General features: G+C 40.6%; 1 protein-coding gene across 8 annotated transcripts in view; it reads right to left on the bottom strand.

Annotated features, from left to right (window-relative positions):
- megf11 (multiple EGF-like-domains 11) overlaps positions 1-17748 on the bottom strand; it is a 77136-nt gene that overhangs the window by 41701 nt on the left and 17687 nt on the right. For 5 of the 8 annotated variants that reach the window (XM_056386730.1, XM_056386729.1, XM_056386736.1 and 2 more), the window contains exons 2-7: positions 12771-12911; positions 10526-10640; positions 8962-9063; positions 8411-8511; positions 4326-4418; positions 4143-4163 (exon numbers count right to left, since the gene is read on the bottom strand). In XM_056386730.1, coding sequence (XP_056242705.1) covers positions 4143-4163; positions 4326-4418; positions 8411-8511; positions 8962-9063; positions 10526-10632 — 424 coding nt within the window. In that variant the 5' untranslated portion in view covers positions 10633-10640; positions 12771-12911. The remainder of the gene's footprint in view (positions 1-4142; positions 4164-4325; positions 4419-8410; positions 8512-8961; positions 9064-10525; positions 10641-12770; positions 12912-17748) is intronic. The other 3 variants (XM_056386732.1, XM_056386733.1, XM_056386735.1) reach the window with 1 other exon arrangement.

Genomic DNA, 17748 nt, shown 5'->3' with positions numbered 1-17748 from the left:
CACACACACACACACACACACACACACACACACACACACACACACACACACACACACACACACACACACACACACACACACACACACATAGAGCAGTTAAGTGTGCTCCATGAGGCTCTATAGATCGGTCAATCTTCTGCCCCCACGAGAAATACCATTGCCTGGGCAGTTTGATCTATCAAAATGAATGAGGCATTTGGCATCAGATGTTACAAGCAGCAAGGAACCCCGCTCAGAAGGATAGTTAGAATATTTATCATTCTCACAAAATGTCTCTTTATGTGTTTGTACAATGAGGAATTCAATCAATTTAGTTGACGTGGACATCAAATCACACTTTTCCTGTTTTTTTGTTGATCTGGTCCCATAATCTCAAAGAGAAGTGACTTGTTGCATATACACTGATGCAGACACACAGACACACACACACACATGAACACACAGTGAATTCTGTTTAATCTGTCAGATTAATGGGGAGAGAAGTTATGAGAGAAAAACATTAAGTACAGAGACACTTGGAGTGATGCGTTTAGCGAGAGTAAATTTGTGTGAGCATCTCTGTACCTCTCAGTGTAATTCACGGTCTCTTGGTCTTTGACAGCGATGCATGTCAATGTCCTGCTGCTGTGGGATTGGAGAGGAACCATATGGCTCAGATGCACTTCTGAGAATAATGTGTACCTACTGATGGGTGCCAGAGGGAGTCCTCACAAGGGTGTTTCTCAAGCCAAAATGAAAGGACGGTTTCGGTCTAGTTACTCTTTCACATTGCATCTGCACCGTTCAACCCAGGAGGTTAAAAGACTAATCGCTGATTTAAAACCTTAATAATAAAAAATCTCACTGTTTTATTTGACAATTAACATAAAATAAGTAGCATGTAGCCGCCGCTGTCTACTGCAATATCCCATAAACAAGCATTCATAGGCCACATTCATCAATTAACTACGTGTATGCACCCACAGCAGTGGCTGCCTTCCTATTTGAATAAATTAGGGAGGAATATGTTACTTCATGGACCACGGCTGACCAACCACATTAGATTTGGCTATTAAGTGTGATAGATTTCTTCTTAGAACACAAAGGATGCTTTTGCGGTTAACAAAGCTAAACTACTCCTTGGACTTTTCAGATATGCATCTTGGTAGCATTGATTTATAGAATCTCTGCACAAGTGGGCGAACGTTTCCACCACAATAAGGAAAAGGAAACTTGGAGATGGCAGAGAGAAGTAACTGTAAAATCAAACCTCCGTATTTATGCACATTTCTTATCCCTGAGCACTGGGGACGTATCATTATCCAACTGAAGCACATGAAATCAATGATAGTGCTTCAATGCACATAATATTTAACAAGTGATGGCAGTCATAGCTAAATATACCTTGTACATACAACATCTATCTTTATCACTATCTTTATTTGAAAGCTGTTATTACTGTAGCATATAGTGACCCTGTGTGACAGACTCATAAAGAGGGACTAAATCACAAGTGCTGAAAAGTACACAGAGATAGAGGCTACGTCATTTCACTGCAACTTTAGAAAAGGAAAGTCTACTTTTAAATCCAAGAAACTCATAAGAGTCTGAAAAAAAATTATATAGTTTTCATTCAATAAACTCATAATATTCTACAATGATTTGATTTCCCATTTCATCTCATACTGTGTTGTTCTTTTTACAGCAACATATACTATATTTGTTGCAAACTACAACCAATAATATCACCACATTGGCAGAACACAGTCCTATGCTTCAGTAGACTAAAATGACTAAAGACATGCTGTTCAGCCCGATAAGCAGAGCTCTATCTATCTGAATTGTGCCACAACAATTGCTGCTGTCCCTGTTTTATTGTGCCTAATATTTTTTCATCATTTAGTTTTTTCTTTTTCTTTTTTTTTTTTTTTTTACATGGTGCAAATCCTACAGAGAACAATGTTGTTTTTCAAGACGAACCCTACTGACAAAACAAAGTATACACAGTGGCACAGAGGAGACAAGCACAGTGCATTTCAATATAAAAAGAGCAGAAGGCAAAGTGACAGAAAACACAAGCACAACAGAGAAAAATAGACAAAAAAAACCCCAAACATTAACAGGTACATGTCACCACACTCATTTAATACCCTGAGCTGTTAAATGAAAAAATAAAAAAAGTAAATAATAATTTCATTATATATGACTAGAGAAACATGTTCAAGACCACATACCACAAACACGATACACAGGCATTAGAGCAATCACACCAACCAACAGCAACAATTAATCATTCATCACTCTTCTGGGAGAACGCAACCTCAACTCTGACTGCTCCAAATCCACATGTGATAGACGTAGAACAACACAACATTTGCAAACAACAGTCAATAGCAAACATCCCGTGTTGCTGTTTTATCTGTTGGTCACATCTACCAGTGTGTCCTTGAGAAGACACCCCAGGACTCCAGGGAGGTCACAGGGCAGGTCTGGTCTCAGTGGGACAGTTGCCTCAGGCCAGGGAAGAGGATGAAATGTTTTCTGGCTACAGCAGGTGGACACCAGCAGGTGAAAAACAGGCGATATCTTTCTGCAGCCTTCACCACCCCTCCCAACACAACTTACTGAATCTCTCCCACCTTATCGCCTTCTCTTTTCTGGCCACAAACAGTCCGACTCTTTATTTTCACCACCTGACCCATATACAAAACTGCTTCCTGGTGGGTGCTGCTCCAGAAATGAGGTCCAAGCCTTTGATCCAGCTCCAGATCACTGGCTGAAAGACTGTCACTTCAGCTTTAGGCCGCTGAGCATCCCACGGCAGCTCTTCATCTCAAAGCCTGGGCGACACACTTTTTCTTTTTTTTCTTTTTTATCACATTCACACATCCTTCGTCATGTGACCAGCCCATTCTGCCCTCTCACCAGCTATCATACCACGGAATTGGCTTTTGTGCAATCGCAGATACCTCAACTCAAACACAACAGTAGTAAAGTAAACAGCAAGTAAAGCATGGTGTTGACTGTGTTAGCGCTGAATAGATGTTAATGTGTGCTTTTCAGCCTATGTGAGCCATAATGTGATGGCTACATCCACTTACATGAACGCTACTAAATCTCACTTCACCTATCTTTGCTGGCTGAAAGTAAAATTTACAGTGAAAGACAAAAAAAACATGCTGAACCATTTACACGAAGGAAAAAGAGGGCAGATTTAATTTAAAAATTGGCACGCATTCCTCATTTCTACAGATGAAAGCTCATAAATGAAAAAGCCTGGAATCATGCCTGGTATGGAAATCTAAAGTTATGAATAATGCCTCTGTCTCAATCATCAAGTCTGTTTTAATAAGGTGGATTAGCCCAGCACCTGCAGGCTGAAAGGCACACACGGCTGCACTCCTAACCAACCAAGAGTGGGACAAGAGTCCCTGCGGGCCCTGAACCTCACATCCTCCCTGTTGGACCCTCACCAGTCTGTGGGAGCGAGCAGTAGCAAACAGCTCAGCCTTGTCATTTATGCCCATGAATCCACCTCCAATGGACCGGCGCCGCACAGAGAGCAGCTGATTTACACACAGTTGCTAATCAGTTGAATGGCTCTCTTGCTAATGAAAACTCATAGATCTATACAATAACACTACTGATTTGATTTTTGCTCCCATTACTCATTCCTAAATATGCAATAGGTAATAACAGTTAAATGCTACAGGGAGCAGACAGTTGAAGAATTTGGGGTCAGAAAGATGGAACCCGGGTCATTGCTATCTCCGTCCTGACTTCCTGTTTTCATATTCACTATTTCTCTGTACACATATAAACATCACAAAGGTATAAATATATTCCATCCTCTTTGTCTGGCCCCAGTGACGCTCCAGCATTTAGCTGATTGCGGGACGGATAGCCCGAACTCCACCTTCCCAGCCAGCTCGGGAAGCTGAATTAACCCCAGTAAACAGAAAGGCCACTGCAATGGTTTGTTTCAGCTTGGCATTGATTCATCTTTCCACTGAACAAGTCATAGGCATCAGTCTAATCATGATTAAGACCATAACAGAGAACTCGGTAGACACAGGGGGATGCAACCATCCATCCATCCGCTATATTCATCAAGCAAATCACTTCCACTTCCAGCAAATGAGAATGAATTCATTGTGACTTACCTGTTCCATTGGCTGTGTTTGCTAAGAAGAGAGGATACAAAGCTGAGCAGCTTTGAGATAGACGAACATTGAGGCAAAAACAGATTCACAGCAAAGTCTTATGGACTACCTGGCTGTGAACACCTTTTAGGAATAAATGAGTCTAAGTGACTGATTGTGGGTTTAGAAGTAAAGTGCACTCACCACTGGAGCAGTCCAGACCACCCCATCCGGGCTCACACTGGCATGTATCAGGAGACACACAGCGACCGTGGACACACTCCTCTGTGCACAGAGCTGAGACACACACACACACAGATGTTCCCTCATCAGTGCAGTTTATAATGGAGTTAACACACACAAACAGAGTGTAAAACATCATTAAACCACCAATAAACAGCATAACGAAAACCACCAAGATAACAGCTGAAAGAAAATGGTCCATAAAATTGAACACTCAATATCTCTCTAATACCATCAAGGGACTAAATCTTCTCCATGGCGCTCATATTCAACATCCATCTTCACTGCTTGACACTGGGCTAAATGATTTCTTAGGAGATTGAGTCCTTGGTCAACATCTTGGTTTATCACATAGCTTTACTTTCCACAATGAGCTGTTATCAGCAGGCTGAGCCATGAAGGAACAAGCCGTAAATCCCCTCTAATTTGATCAGCCAGTGCTTTGTCATATAGTGATGCTTTAATGTAGCAGGTCCAGGCACCGCAGTGTTTACTAAGTGTGCAGTTTTCTTGATCATTCATATTGAGCAACACGGCACCCAATTGATTGGGTCGACATTAGTATTCCTGGGAGCGTGTTCACAAGAGTTGGAAGTTTGGTGCAGCTGGATAATAAAGTGACCTACAAGGAATTTTTTTTTTTTTTGCCACAGCACCAGTTTATTTGTGTGTGTCGGGACAAGAAGGAGAAGTATCACAAAAATAGACACTTAGCATAAATAAATCTGTGGCAAGGTCATCTGGCCAGCAGGGTTAAAACAGTCAGGCTCTTATCTGAGGAAGGAGACAGTCAGGCCAATACAAGGGGAGAGAAGCCCTGCCTGATGGGAATCAGCCGAATCCCAAACACCCACAAGCCGGTGCTAATCTCAGAAATGCTCCCAAGGCAAAAATGGTAAACCACAGATTGAAAGATAATTCAGGGCAGATTTCTGAGCATCAGTACTCTGGCAGGAAACTGTCTAATTGCAGTAAGCCAGCAAAAAGAAAAGGGGGAAGAGCTCCAACATTTGTGCTGACGAAGGTGTGAGATCGACTACCTGTAATCAATGAGTCCACAGTATGCAGAGTATTCAAAGAGAAGCGGAGAGACGAATTCAATGTCACCATGATGAGTTGATTTCGTTTAGTTTCAATCAGCAAATTCTGATCAGCGAGAACAGGGAAATGCAAATGTGTCACATCCTTCAGGAAAAAAAAGAAATATGGAAATGAAGTTTTGAATATGGGAGAAAGGATAAAGCGCACCCTTCTCCTGAGATCTGAACCGGTGTACTGAAGGGATGGCATAATAAAGTAGGAGGTAGGTCTTTCATTTTAATTGAAATTCATGAATCACTCTGCTTAACTCATGTCTAAGGAATCTGTTGGAAAATTGAGTCTTTCATCTAGATAAAAGGCTAATCTAACTCATTATGCAGAGGTGTTATCAGAACGGCGAACAATGGAGCTAATTGGTGATTGTCATGCAGTGTTAATAAATTTAATATTCTTGCCCAGTCAAACTACAATCTTTTAAAATGTCTGATAAAATAGATCTTTATAGTCTCTACTCTAAATGTGTTTTGGAAGAGCTTAGCTGCAGTCAGGGAGAGAAGACCTACCTTTACAATTCTGTTTACGATTTCTGTAGTTGTATTGTTTTGTAGTACAAAGTGAAGTGAGAGGCCCGGAACAATGTGATGTAGCTGATGGTTAAATCAATCTAAGGGAGATGCCTACAGAACATATCAAACAATTTCCTCCAAAGCTTCTGCCATGTGCCTCTATGTAGCACCGAGAAGATTTTTTTTAAAACTACGTCTTTGAAGCATTAAAAAAAAAAAAAAAAAAAAAAAAAGAGCAACAAAGCCAAAATGAAAAAGAAATCAAAGGCACAGTCTTCCTTTCTGGAGAAAAATCTCATCATCTCCCCGTTCATCAAAACCCAAATGTGAAATGTGCTAGCATATTTCTGTCTGAAACTTTATCAAAACCCAACTAATTCTGCCGCCAATGCCATTTTTAGAATTGTCTCGCAGCACTAGACGGGCAAGAGTCATGCAGGAGTCATCTGCCCTAAATGCTCTGCAAAAAGAGGGACTCACAGCCCTGCAGAGACTGTCAGCCTCTGAAGATATTACAAGCTGTTGTCATTAGCGAGCTCCTCTCACTTCCTCTTGCACAACTGTAATAATCATGCTTATTAGGAGGGAAATGAGTTCCTCACATCCGCTACATAGGCTAGTTACTGATTAAGGTAATAACTTACGACAGATCAAAGGTCACAGAATTAATAAAGACCTCTAGTCGGGGGCTTCAAGCACTAATTAACGAGAAACAGATCAAAGTTCAACTCATAGTGGAGAGCTTTGAGAAAATGAAGCAATCAAATCCAAATATGGAAGGAAATAAAACAACCTTAAAGATAATGTTGGTGATTCTGTCAGAAGTATTCTCCTTTTGCTTATTTGTGTGATAATTGTGGTTCATTCAAGGTCCTCATATCCCCATGATTCATTTAGCCGCTTCTCACTGGAGCTAATGTAAGTGTTGATGTGGTGCCACATAATGAAAAAAAAAAAGAAAAGAAAAAAAAGAAAAACACAGGCAGGATTAAAAGGCAAACACTCTTCAAACATTTCAGACTTTTAATTAAATCTACTTCATGGAAAATGCTACAGTAAACTAACAATACACAAGGGGAGGGATATTTTACATTCAGTAAACAACAAAGTGTCCAGAAATAGACGACTTGAGTAAATTTTGGGTCGATTTACTCTAACAAAAGGGGGCACCCTTTTGTCACTGCATGCAAAACAGCTCAGGGAGTACAAATCTCTTAATCCTGGTAGTGAGAGTGCTAGGATTAAAAGGGGTTGAACAGTTTGCAAAGGCAGCAGAAAGCAAAAAGCTGCCCTCTCGGCCCCTATCAACTCAGTCTCACCACTTCACCTGAAAGAGGGTTAAAGAGGAGAGTGGCTGTCTTCACTCTTGGCCATATATATTATCAAAATAAAACCTATTGTTCATACAATAGGGAGGCCACATGGGAGAGGCACCTCCACAGCTTGGATATTCACCTGGTTAACACCCTGAAAAGACTTTTAATGACTAAGTACCTCCATTATTAGTCAACTGGTTAATGGATACATTATTGATCAATCTCCTTACGACCCCCAGATAATCACACCAACTCTTATTCTTGGCCGGCTGGCTGACTTCCCAGTGCTCTCCTGCCCTGAGGCTAGTAAAGCCTAGACAAGGACAAGCTCTGCTGTGGTCAAAGAGCAAACCCACATGTCTGCAGTCACTGTATCAGTAACCTCCTCATACTGCAAAAGATGTAGGAAAATATTAAAGTTTGATTTTAATCTTATTTAAAGAGAATAAAACATTAGGTAAGGAGAGAATATCTAAAACGTCGCTATCACAAGCTATATGTTCTGTCTTTATTTGGCCAACATGCAAACATATTCAGTTTGATGTGCGTGACTAAAAATAGAAATTGATGACCATTAATGAAGCTATAAAAATGACAGTGAAGGATTGTTATCAGCATATTGCTCCAGTCCAATTTTCATGGCTTCTGCTCTTTTTATGTTATTGAACTCCAGTGTGTTTTTATGGTGGGTGCTGTACCTACTCAGTCTGTAACCAGCACTCTTTAGGCTCGTTAATTTTTCTCATTGTTATACAACTTCAATTAAATGACTCTTGCAGGAAGAGTAAAGCAGGGCGCAGGCTATGGTGTAAAATGCTTTTCCTCCATGTTAAATCATGCTCAATCATCTTAAACTGAGTAAACTCACATGGATGCTAACAGAGGAGGTGGTGGTGGGGTGTTATTTGATGTTCATGATAAAGAGGATCAGACTGGAGTGGGGGCGACGGAGGTGGGGGTGAGGGGGGGCGGTGGCGGCCTGCCAAGGAGTTGTAGCTTTATCTGCAAGCCACCCAGAGTAAGGATCAATCCTAATATTTACTCCTTTTCTCTAAATGTCTAGCAGGCATAACCTAAAATGTCATCAGCGAGGACAAAGGAGTTAAAAAAAAAGGACACTCACGAACACACAAGTCTCCACTCTCAAAGTAACCAGGGCAACACTGCGAGCGGCGCCTATACATGGTCCTCACTCCCCGCCGGTAAGCCGTCTTATAGCTGATCCTGGAAAAACAGACACACCGAGAAAGCTACGTGATGTAAAGACTGACCATTTCTGAAGGGCAGAAAAACACAGATAGACAAAGCCATTTGTGCCAAGATATTTTGTTGTTCTGGATTATCAAGTTTATAAAGTAAAATAGAGGAAGAAGAATTAAAAGCCAGTGGAATTTTGTGTAAAACACCTGCTACATAAAAGTCAGCATTTGGGACGTGACTTTCTGTGCACTTATTTAGTTGGATGCCCACTATAAACCTTAATGGAGTAATTAAATTGTTTACTGTAAGATGATTACAGTCAGATCCAGGCTCTGATTACTTCACTGTCAGCGACATTAACAAGGACGTTTATTGAAGCCTTCAAAGACTTGGCTCTGATTTTGGGAAACGGTAGAGTTCGAGCCACAGATGAAATAAATGTGGGGACAAACAAGGAGACTCTTGTAAACTTACCTGTGCCTTGTGCATTTAAACCAGTTGAGGATGTCTGTGCATCTGGTGTAATAGATCTGGTCAAAAGGGTGAGCGTAGGATTCCTGCACAGTCACAGCGTAGCTAAAAGACAGAAAAGCAAGGACACATGTGGTAGAAAGAAATACTGGATTTAAGAACCGTTTTGAGGTCATTTTTAGTTTACTTGACTATTTCCATTTTATGCTGCTCTATACTCCAGCTCCACTACATTTCAGAGGGAAATAGTGTACTCTAGTTTACTCAACAAGTCCTCCAAATTACTGTACCTCACTACATTTATCTGACATCTCTAGTTACTAGTAAGCCTTCAGATTTTTTTTACATAAAGGATAAGATAATAAAATACAATCCATCGTTAAACAATAAGTCAGTGCTTCCTGTGAGTCCTTACGAAACAGCAGTGTTTTGTCATGTTTCAGATGAGTTGTTAGCAGTTCAACCAAAACAGTGATTTCCCTAAATGTCGCAGATGGTTTTATTTAAACAACCATTTAAAAGGGGTTATATTATCCAATATTTCACAAAAAACAGCAAAGATTAGAAAAAAAAGTCCACAGAATAAGAACAAATTTGTGTAGCAGAACAGAACTCTCCCACTGATTAACTCACAGCAGGTCAGATGCATCTTTGACCCTTTAGCGAGGCCCCACCCCCTCGGTTGGGACTGGATTAAACTGCTTGTATCTAGACTAGTTAAAAACCTGCTCCACTTTGACCAACCAAAACAGTGAAATGATATTTGAAATGATACATTTTGATTGCACATTTTGAATGCAGCCCTTTACCTGTAATGGGATATTTTTTTTTACAATATTGCTTTGGTACTTTTACTTAAGTAAGGAACTGAATACACTGGTGAAAGACACTGTTGTAATCATGTTGAATGTAGCGTGGAATATAGATTTTCATCCTCCTTGGGAAGGGAAATACAACAACAACACAAACAACAAAAAGAAGTGAAGGACGCTTTTATGTGATTCACGTTAGTGATATATGCAGTTCTAGTCTGAGGATACTGGGGGACCACAAAGCCATGAAGACAGCCCACTTAGGGAATTCATTTTGATGCCAGCAAGGTGGAGCCGTGATTCTTAAGTACCCTCACCTTGGTCAAGCAATAATCCAGATAATATATCTTCACAGATTTCTTTCCTCCCCTTTGCATTGAAGACGGAAATTATTCCTGCTTATTTCTCAAAAGTGACACTGGCCAGCACAACTAATAATTATTCAGGCCCTATGGCTGTCATGATTGATTGGAATGAGAGTACACTGATCAATTTGCCTGCGTATTTCATTTGAAGCTGCAACTCCTCCAGTCTCTCAGAGCCTGGCGACTTGAGCTGTGTGAGATCAATACTGCTGTATGGACTTTGAAAATAGATCTGGAACTTTGGTGAAGAGCGGTTGTAGCAGGTGCATTGAAAAAGTTCCAGGATCGACAGCATCAGTCCTGGGAGCTGGTGTTCTCAGATTACTGCAGCCTCTCTTTCAAATCTAAAATTCAATGTACTGTGGTCAACACAAGAGGATACATGCTCACCTTTCCCAATGGCTGCAGACATTCGGGTCATCTGGGTTCAGACTCCATACTCCAGTGGCGAAGCCCAGGACAAGCAGCAGGGCCAGCAGGGCAACAGATGACCCCATCTTTCACTCTGAGAGTGGGGAAAATAAAGATATATGTTGTGCAGATAAATGAATCTATCCTCATATTGGTCCTTTCTAATAAGAACTCATTTGTTCTTGGAAGTATTGTACCTACAGTAATTTAATAACATTTAAAGAAATAGCTCAACCTATTGGGAAATTCAGTTATTCTCTGTCTTCCCATGAGTTAGATCAGAGGCTCGACATCCTCATGTGTGTACAGTAAGTGAGATGCTGTGGTCAGCAGCTGGTTAGCTTAGATTAGCTGAGCTTCACATAGACTGGAAACAGGGGGAGACTGCTGGTGTCGCTCTGTGCAAAGGTAACAAAATCCACCTACCAGCACCTCCAAAGCTCAGACATTTAATTAGTGACCTTTACTATGTGTTTAGACAAAACACAACTGCATACATACACATAGTAAGTGAGCACAAATTTGGCCAGGGCAATGTAAACTGCGACAGAGGCGTGACCATGTGAGGTGAAAATGTTTCAGCTTGAGCGAAGCGATTGGACTTATCCTGTCGCTTTATGAATCAGCTTTATAAATGTGCACAGATAACAGTACGAAGGAGAAAGACTGGAAGAAAATGATGGAAAGACCTGGAGTTTATGATGAGTTCAGGGATCAGTCACAGGCTGAGCAGTACACAAACACATAAAGACACACTCCCACACACACACGGTTAGTGCGTACATATAGCTAGCTCACAGCTAACCTCTGACAAGCTGGTGCATTGGATGTTTGGGGCAAATAAACACAAACTGCACAAATGGCCCAGCAGTGAAATTCACAGGAATGATGCAAGGTGGAGATTTGCTTCGCTTTCTGTCTGCACACACAGTTAGAGACGCTGGTAGGCAGATTTTGTTGCATTTCCCAAAATGTCAAGCTGGTCTCTTAAAGTGCTTTCTTTGCAGGCTTTGGATTGTCAAAACACACACCACTGCTCTTTTAGAATTTCACTCCTGCGTTTGTCTCCTTCAGTAAGACCTTCAAAACCCACATGTGCTTTGCTGGGCGAGCGGCAGCAGAGATCAAGACGGTGACAGAGATGCTGATTTGTTTAGACCAGAAGGTTATTTCATCAGACATACAGGCAAGAGCAAGAGCGTATATGATCAGTGGACATAACAGTGATGGATTCTCGACATGCACAGGTCTTATCTCTTAGCATATCAATGCTGAAGATAAAAGATGTATGGATGACACATGTATGACTGACACACAACACTATCTCATGCTGTAGGTTAATGCCTGGGGGCCATGAGCAGTAACAAAAACTGTATCTTATTTATAGTGGTCTGCCTCAGGACACTGAATATGATGTGGCAGTTTGAGAGTAACAAGTATCATAAACAACATACACATGAGAATGAATACAAAGAAACCAACCCCTGAGTTTGTCTGTGCATCTTTGTACGGCTCAGTGTGTAGTGATCATATGCATTAGTGATAGTGTGTATACATGTATATACATCAGCTGGTGTGTGCTCTGCATGCGCTTCGGGGTGTTACAGGGGATGGGTTCAATATTACTGAGTGACTGTATCCAATAACACAGGCATTCACATGTTCAGCTAATCTTCTGCATTGATAGCTTCATGTAGTTCACTCACATGCGAAAGAAAATCAATCAGGCTTCCACTTCCTCTAAGTAGCAGTCCGTCTGAGCAGGCAGAGGTTAAAGTCATGTTCATTTCCTTAACAGGATGATTAATCAAGATACACACGTGTTACAGGCTCCGGCTGCTTTTATATTCAGGCCCCTCTCTGAAACAATCCTGTTAAATACTACAGGGATCCTGTTTGATTGACTAGAAAGCTTTTATTGCTCCTGTGATTAGACCACTGCCCTCAGTCATTTCTCTGAACTGCTCTGGACAAGTGGAATACCTCATAACTTGTCATGTCACATTTGTCAAACCTCAGAAGTTCTCAGCCACAAGCCTGAGGCGAGAGAGACCGAGAGGTGATAAAATTAGGATTATCCTGAATATTTGGCAAGATTAAGTGAATCAGTGGCTTTTAGTAGTTGTTAGAGTGATGGCTGCAAGCAAAGTAAGTAAGTACAGAGCCCTTGAAGAAAGAGACACTGACAGATCTAATAGCTGGAGGCACGTGGCCTTAAACTCACCTAATCTTACAGCCTGTGGTCCTTGGGTGTTTTTTTTTTTTTTTGTGGACGCTGAGGGGGCTCTGGAAGCACAAAGTGACAGAAGCGCCGCTGTGCTCAGGCACACACACTTGCTGGGAGAGGTGATGACAGGTCGCAGATCTATGGGAGAGAAGAAAAATAATGAGCTTATGATGACACACAGAAGACACAAGCTTCCTTCCTTGCTCTGGCACACTTGCGCGCACACAAACTCATAAATTTCTTAAGGGATCAAGATTCTCAACAGGGGTATAGTTCACAAGAGCTGCTCTTGAAAGGCCAATTTACTCTGCGCAGCCTCCACATCCGACCACACAGTTTTCATTCCATTTTCCAATGTCCCTCCTACCTGGTATCCACAGACACCCTAAAGTTGCCCACAGGAATAAAAGCCTACATTAACTCAAGAGGGGCTGATACAATGGACTCTGTTCACACTTCAAACACTAGAAGTGGCTTGTCCACAATGTGACAGGATCACATTATCTGTACTCATTAACAAAGTCTATACATGGGTTACTGCAGTGATAATGCAGCCGGGAACAGAACATTGATGTGTTTATCATCTCTCTCACTACACTGCTCTTAATGATTCCCCCAGAAGGTCAGAGGGCATGTTTGAGATTCTTCTGCCCTTCATTTGCTGCGGATCCTGAATTAAGATGTAAACACAAGCACAACAAAAAAATAATAATGTGGCTGTTTTTGTTCTTGGCTAAATAAATTATTCAACATTTTTCTTTTGCATGTAAACTATAGCTAAGGCCCAGCTGGGTGGACATTGAGACAGAAGTTAGATTCATTATGTCTATTTCAGTAATAAGATCATTTAGAGATCTCTGTATGATAAAAAAAAGTCTACAAAGATGTCAACAGCTGGCTATGACAAATACATTACAATGTACTACTACATTCACTACAACAACCATACATTTATCAAGAGACTAATTAATATTTGGATTAGTGGCTTACATTTAGCAGATGTTTTGTTTTGGGTTTTTTTGTATTAATTGTGACCCATTTTCACTCAACACAAACCAAAACAGAAGTTCATTTTTGCATTTTGCTAGTGCTCAACTGAAATAATACAAGTTTCAAATTAAAATCTCTATGTGACAACTCCTAAAGGATGCAACACCCTAATTTAGCACCCTTTTACATTTGTTTATTTGACTGTGAAGTGATGGATTTTTTTTGTTTCTAGTGAATAGAAAGTGTTTTGCATGCAGCATTTATTTCTTCGCCCATTGTAATCTGCAAGCCCCACGCAGGCAGCACACATGTTTATGGTTTAATGTCATCAAAAGTGCATCAGACAAAACAACTTCTTATCTGAAATCAAATCTTCTGTCCAGGCTGTCACTATTGTGCAGCCACACAGGGATCTAATGCCAGATTACACCCTGTTAGATCTGGTCACAATCTACCTCCACTGTAGATATCTGTGTGCAGCACAGCATTTGCCAGTAACTGCCTGGTGACTTTAAAATCTGAATGTCAAGGACAACACATTTTTTTTTTTTTATGTCTGAACGGATTTGCCATTTCCTTCAGTGTGGATTTTAACACTTGAAATAAAAAAATAAATAAAAAAGACAAAGGCAATCCACTTAACAATGGTACACTGGGTCTAAGTGAACTTCTGTTCATTGTTGATTCTGCATACAACATGCGTGAACAAAGAGCACTGCATAAGACAGACAAGTTGGATCAATATGACTGTTGGGTGATTCTCCTGCATGCCTCCTCACTGTATCTGCTGACATCCCAGAAAACTGTTTTGTTTCCGTTTTCACTTCAAACATGTTCACTTTGCACCAAACAAAATGTTCTCCAGAGTCTGTATTCACCCTCAATGAATTCCTCTCCTGTTCCTTTGATTATTGACACTTGGAAACCGTCTCAATAGACGTGCTGCTGCATCTGATCCTGCCGACAAACTGCTGAAATAGCAACATCTTTTAGGCCTCTGATGGAGACGCAACTGCAAAGTACAAGAGGCGGAGTGCATAGTTAAGGTGTAGGATGTGGGGGATATGAGGATAAAGGCCCTCTGACACCAAACATGGACGCACCATGGTTTACACCGGACACCTGCCTGCAGAAACATAGACATCGAAGAGACAGAGCCGCCTGTACTGCATGTCAGCAGAGACATCTGCATAATTAAAGCCATGTGTCTTCAGAGTGTGACTTATTAAAGTGCAATGCAATTAACCACCCCGTCCCCTGGCTGACCGGCTCCTGCAGTCTCCCCTGAATGATGCTCAGCCGGCATGACTGACTGGCACAAGTCGGAAGCTCACCTCGCATTGATAGATTCCAACTGCTTTTCGGTTACATCTTACTGCTCTATGTACTCATTCATCATAATGCATAGTTTTCCGTCTTGCTTTTGTTAATTTACATCTACATAATGGAAACCAGTCAACGGAAACATCGCTTGGTATTGCAATCTTGTCTAGAGCAGCAGACAGAATGCCTGATCAGTTGTGGGCTTCTGTGTGTACATGCCTTTGCACAATCAGCCTATTATCCCTCCTCTAAATTCAAGCTGAGGGCTCATATACAATTTTTATGAGAATTCTTCCGGCCACTCAATCTGTTTTGTAATCACCACTAAAGGATTCCCAGAGCAACCTAATTTGGAGTGATCTAAAGGTTACAGGTGTAACCACACAGCACGAGTGCCAATGAGATAAGCCCCACTACTGGCCGTCCCTGGCTGCTGCTGGCAGCCATGAGTCATTAATAAACAGGCCTCATTAGGGACACCATGATGTGGTGCATCATAGACACCGCCTCCCCTGGCGTCAGCCACATACCTGAATGTCTCATGTGTTAGAGGCCAGGATGACATGTCGGGGAACGTGCTGGTGTTCTGCCAAGCGGAGCGACAAAACAGCACAAAACTGAATCCTGAATGGTTCCTTCAGACCTCAAAAAATGTATTTTAAAAGTACTTTGGCTTGTTTTTATAAGCACCAGACTACTGAACAGATTCGAGTACATTTGAACAAGTACTGTACTTAAGTACAATCAAGATGTACTGGTATACTTTACTCACATCTTTATGATTAGACGTAACAACATTTAAGAGAAAAATATTGTACCTTTTATTCCATTTATCTGACCATAATCACTACTTGTTACTTTGGAGAATAAGATTTTAAAAACAAATCACGTGATGCACCAACAAATGCAACAAAATTAAAGACTGCTTATACCATCACAAATAAAATAATAACATAATAGCAAAATTAACCATAATATATATATATATTATAATAGTATAATAATAAAACACTCAAAATATATGAGCTTTCTGCACCAGTACTTTTACTTTAAATACTTACATTTTACTAATGATACTAGTAAACTTGATGGACTTTTATGAATATTTTTACATTGTGGTATTTTTACTTTTACTATGTGTAGGATGTGAATATTTTTTTCCTCTTAGACTGTGCTGAAAATTCCCATTAAACATTAAGTTAGTCTGTGCAACAAGGAATCTAGTTAGTGTTTTGTCTTAGTTTCTTCTGATTTCTTGTTTTATTCCTCTCTTTATAAACATCAGTTTAAAGAGACCTAACACTTGCATTAGCCATCAACTGTATTGAAGTCATAAAGCCCATGAGGGTGTTTGTCGCTGCATTTATGGGAATTTTCGTAATGCTGACGGCATGAAGTGCAGCCAAGGCAGCAATGTCTTACACCTGATCTCAGTAAAAATGTACTCCTGGGTACTTTACTTTTTATTACACTTCGGTGATTAGGAATGCCAGCTTGACATGATCCTGCTAAGGATTACCTTCACAATCTCTCAATCTCTGACCAGACACTCTATGACCATAATACTGCTTAGTTATGGTTATGGACATTAGAAGTTCAACTCATTTGTGAGTTGAAGTACGGGACACATCAGGACGTACCAAATTCAGATTATTTTATACAAGACATGGAGGAAATTCTATCCTGCTTTAGCTGTGGGCTTTTGCATATGATTTCCAGAGCTGAGGGTGAAGATTGACAGAAGGGACCGAAGACAGATGTGCAATATTCATATTATTAACATGCACAACATTCATAGGTATGCAGTACGTCAGTTGCCCAAGAGAAAGTGCTGATGTATTCAACCACCACAGCACCTTCCTATAGACTGTACCTCTGATGATATATTGTATTAAAGAATAGAAAATATACAAAAATCGTTGAGTAGTATTGAAAATAGTAGTATTGTGGGTGTGCACTACAAATTATAATTTGATTGCTTGTACATTTACACACAATCACTGTTATTTAGATCAACCTGATTAATGTCCTCAAATGCATCTTGGCTGTCTTAGGTCAGAGTAAATCAAGTGGAGACACTGATTGAAATAACAACACATCTATTATAACAAGAAAATTAAATCAATCCACAGAAAATTAACTGGCAACTATTTAATTTTATGTCGTATAAGTACACAAAATAAAAATATAAAAAGCATAAAGTATGTTTTAAAAGGAGGATACTTTATAAATAGCACCATTTTATTTACCAATTTTGGTATGAAATTATTTAGCAGAGTTTCATTCTCCTGTGTGAAGCCTTCAAACCCTCTCAACTTGGTTGCACTATATTTCAAGTCACTCTTCCCACCACTGATGAACTGTTAACCATCCAAGCAGACAGTACTGCTAAAGTCATAGGAATCGTCAGTGATTTGGAAAAACCTCTGAGATTTAAAACTGGTAGTGCTTCAGATGCCGCACCCATCAAGAAGTTTTCTCATGAAAGTGCTGGAACAGAGCAGCGACTATGACTATGATTTCCACTTGGAGATTGAGGCACCTGGGAAAATGCTGTGCGCCGTTTAACAGGAGCTTAATTCTGGCCACATGGTTTATTCATGTGGCCACCGCTGATATCACGACTCTCATAAATCACGCAGTGCGGCATGCTGGATGTCCA

The sequence above is a fragment of the Seriola aureovittata genome, chromosome 10 (genome assembly GCF_021018895.1).
Source record: "Seriola aureovittata isolate HTS-2021-v1 ecotype China chromosome 10, ASM2101889v1, whole genome shotgun sequence".
Classification (NCBI taxonomy): Eukaryota; Metazoa; Chordata; class Actinopteri; order Carangiformes; family Carangidae; genus Seriola; species Seriola aureovittata.
Note: the sequence above shows the minus strand (reverse complement) of the source record. Positions and strands in the feature narration are given on the sequence as shown.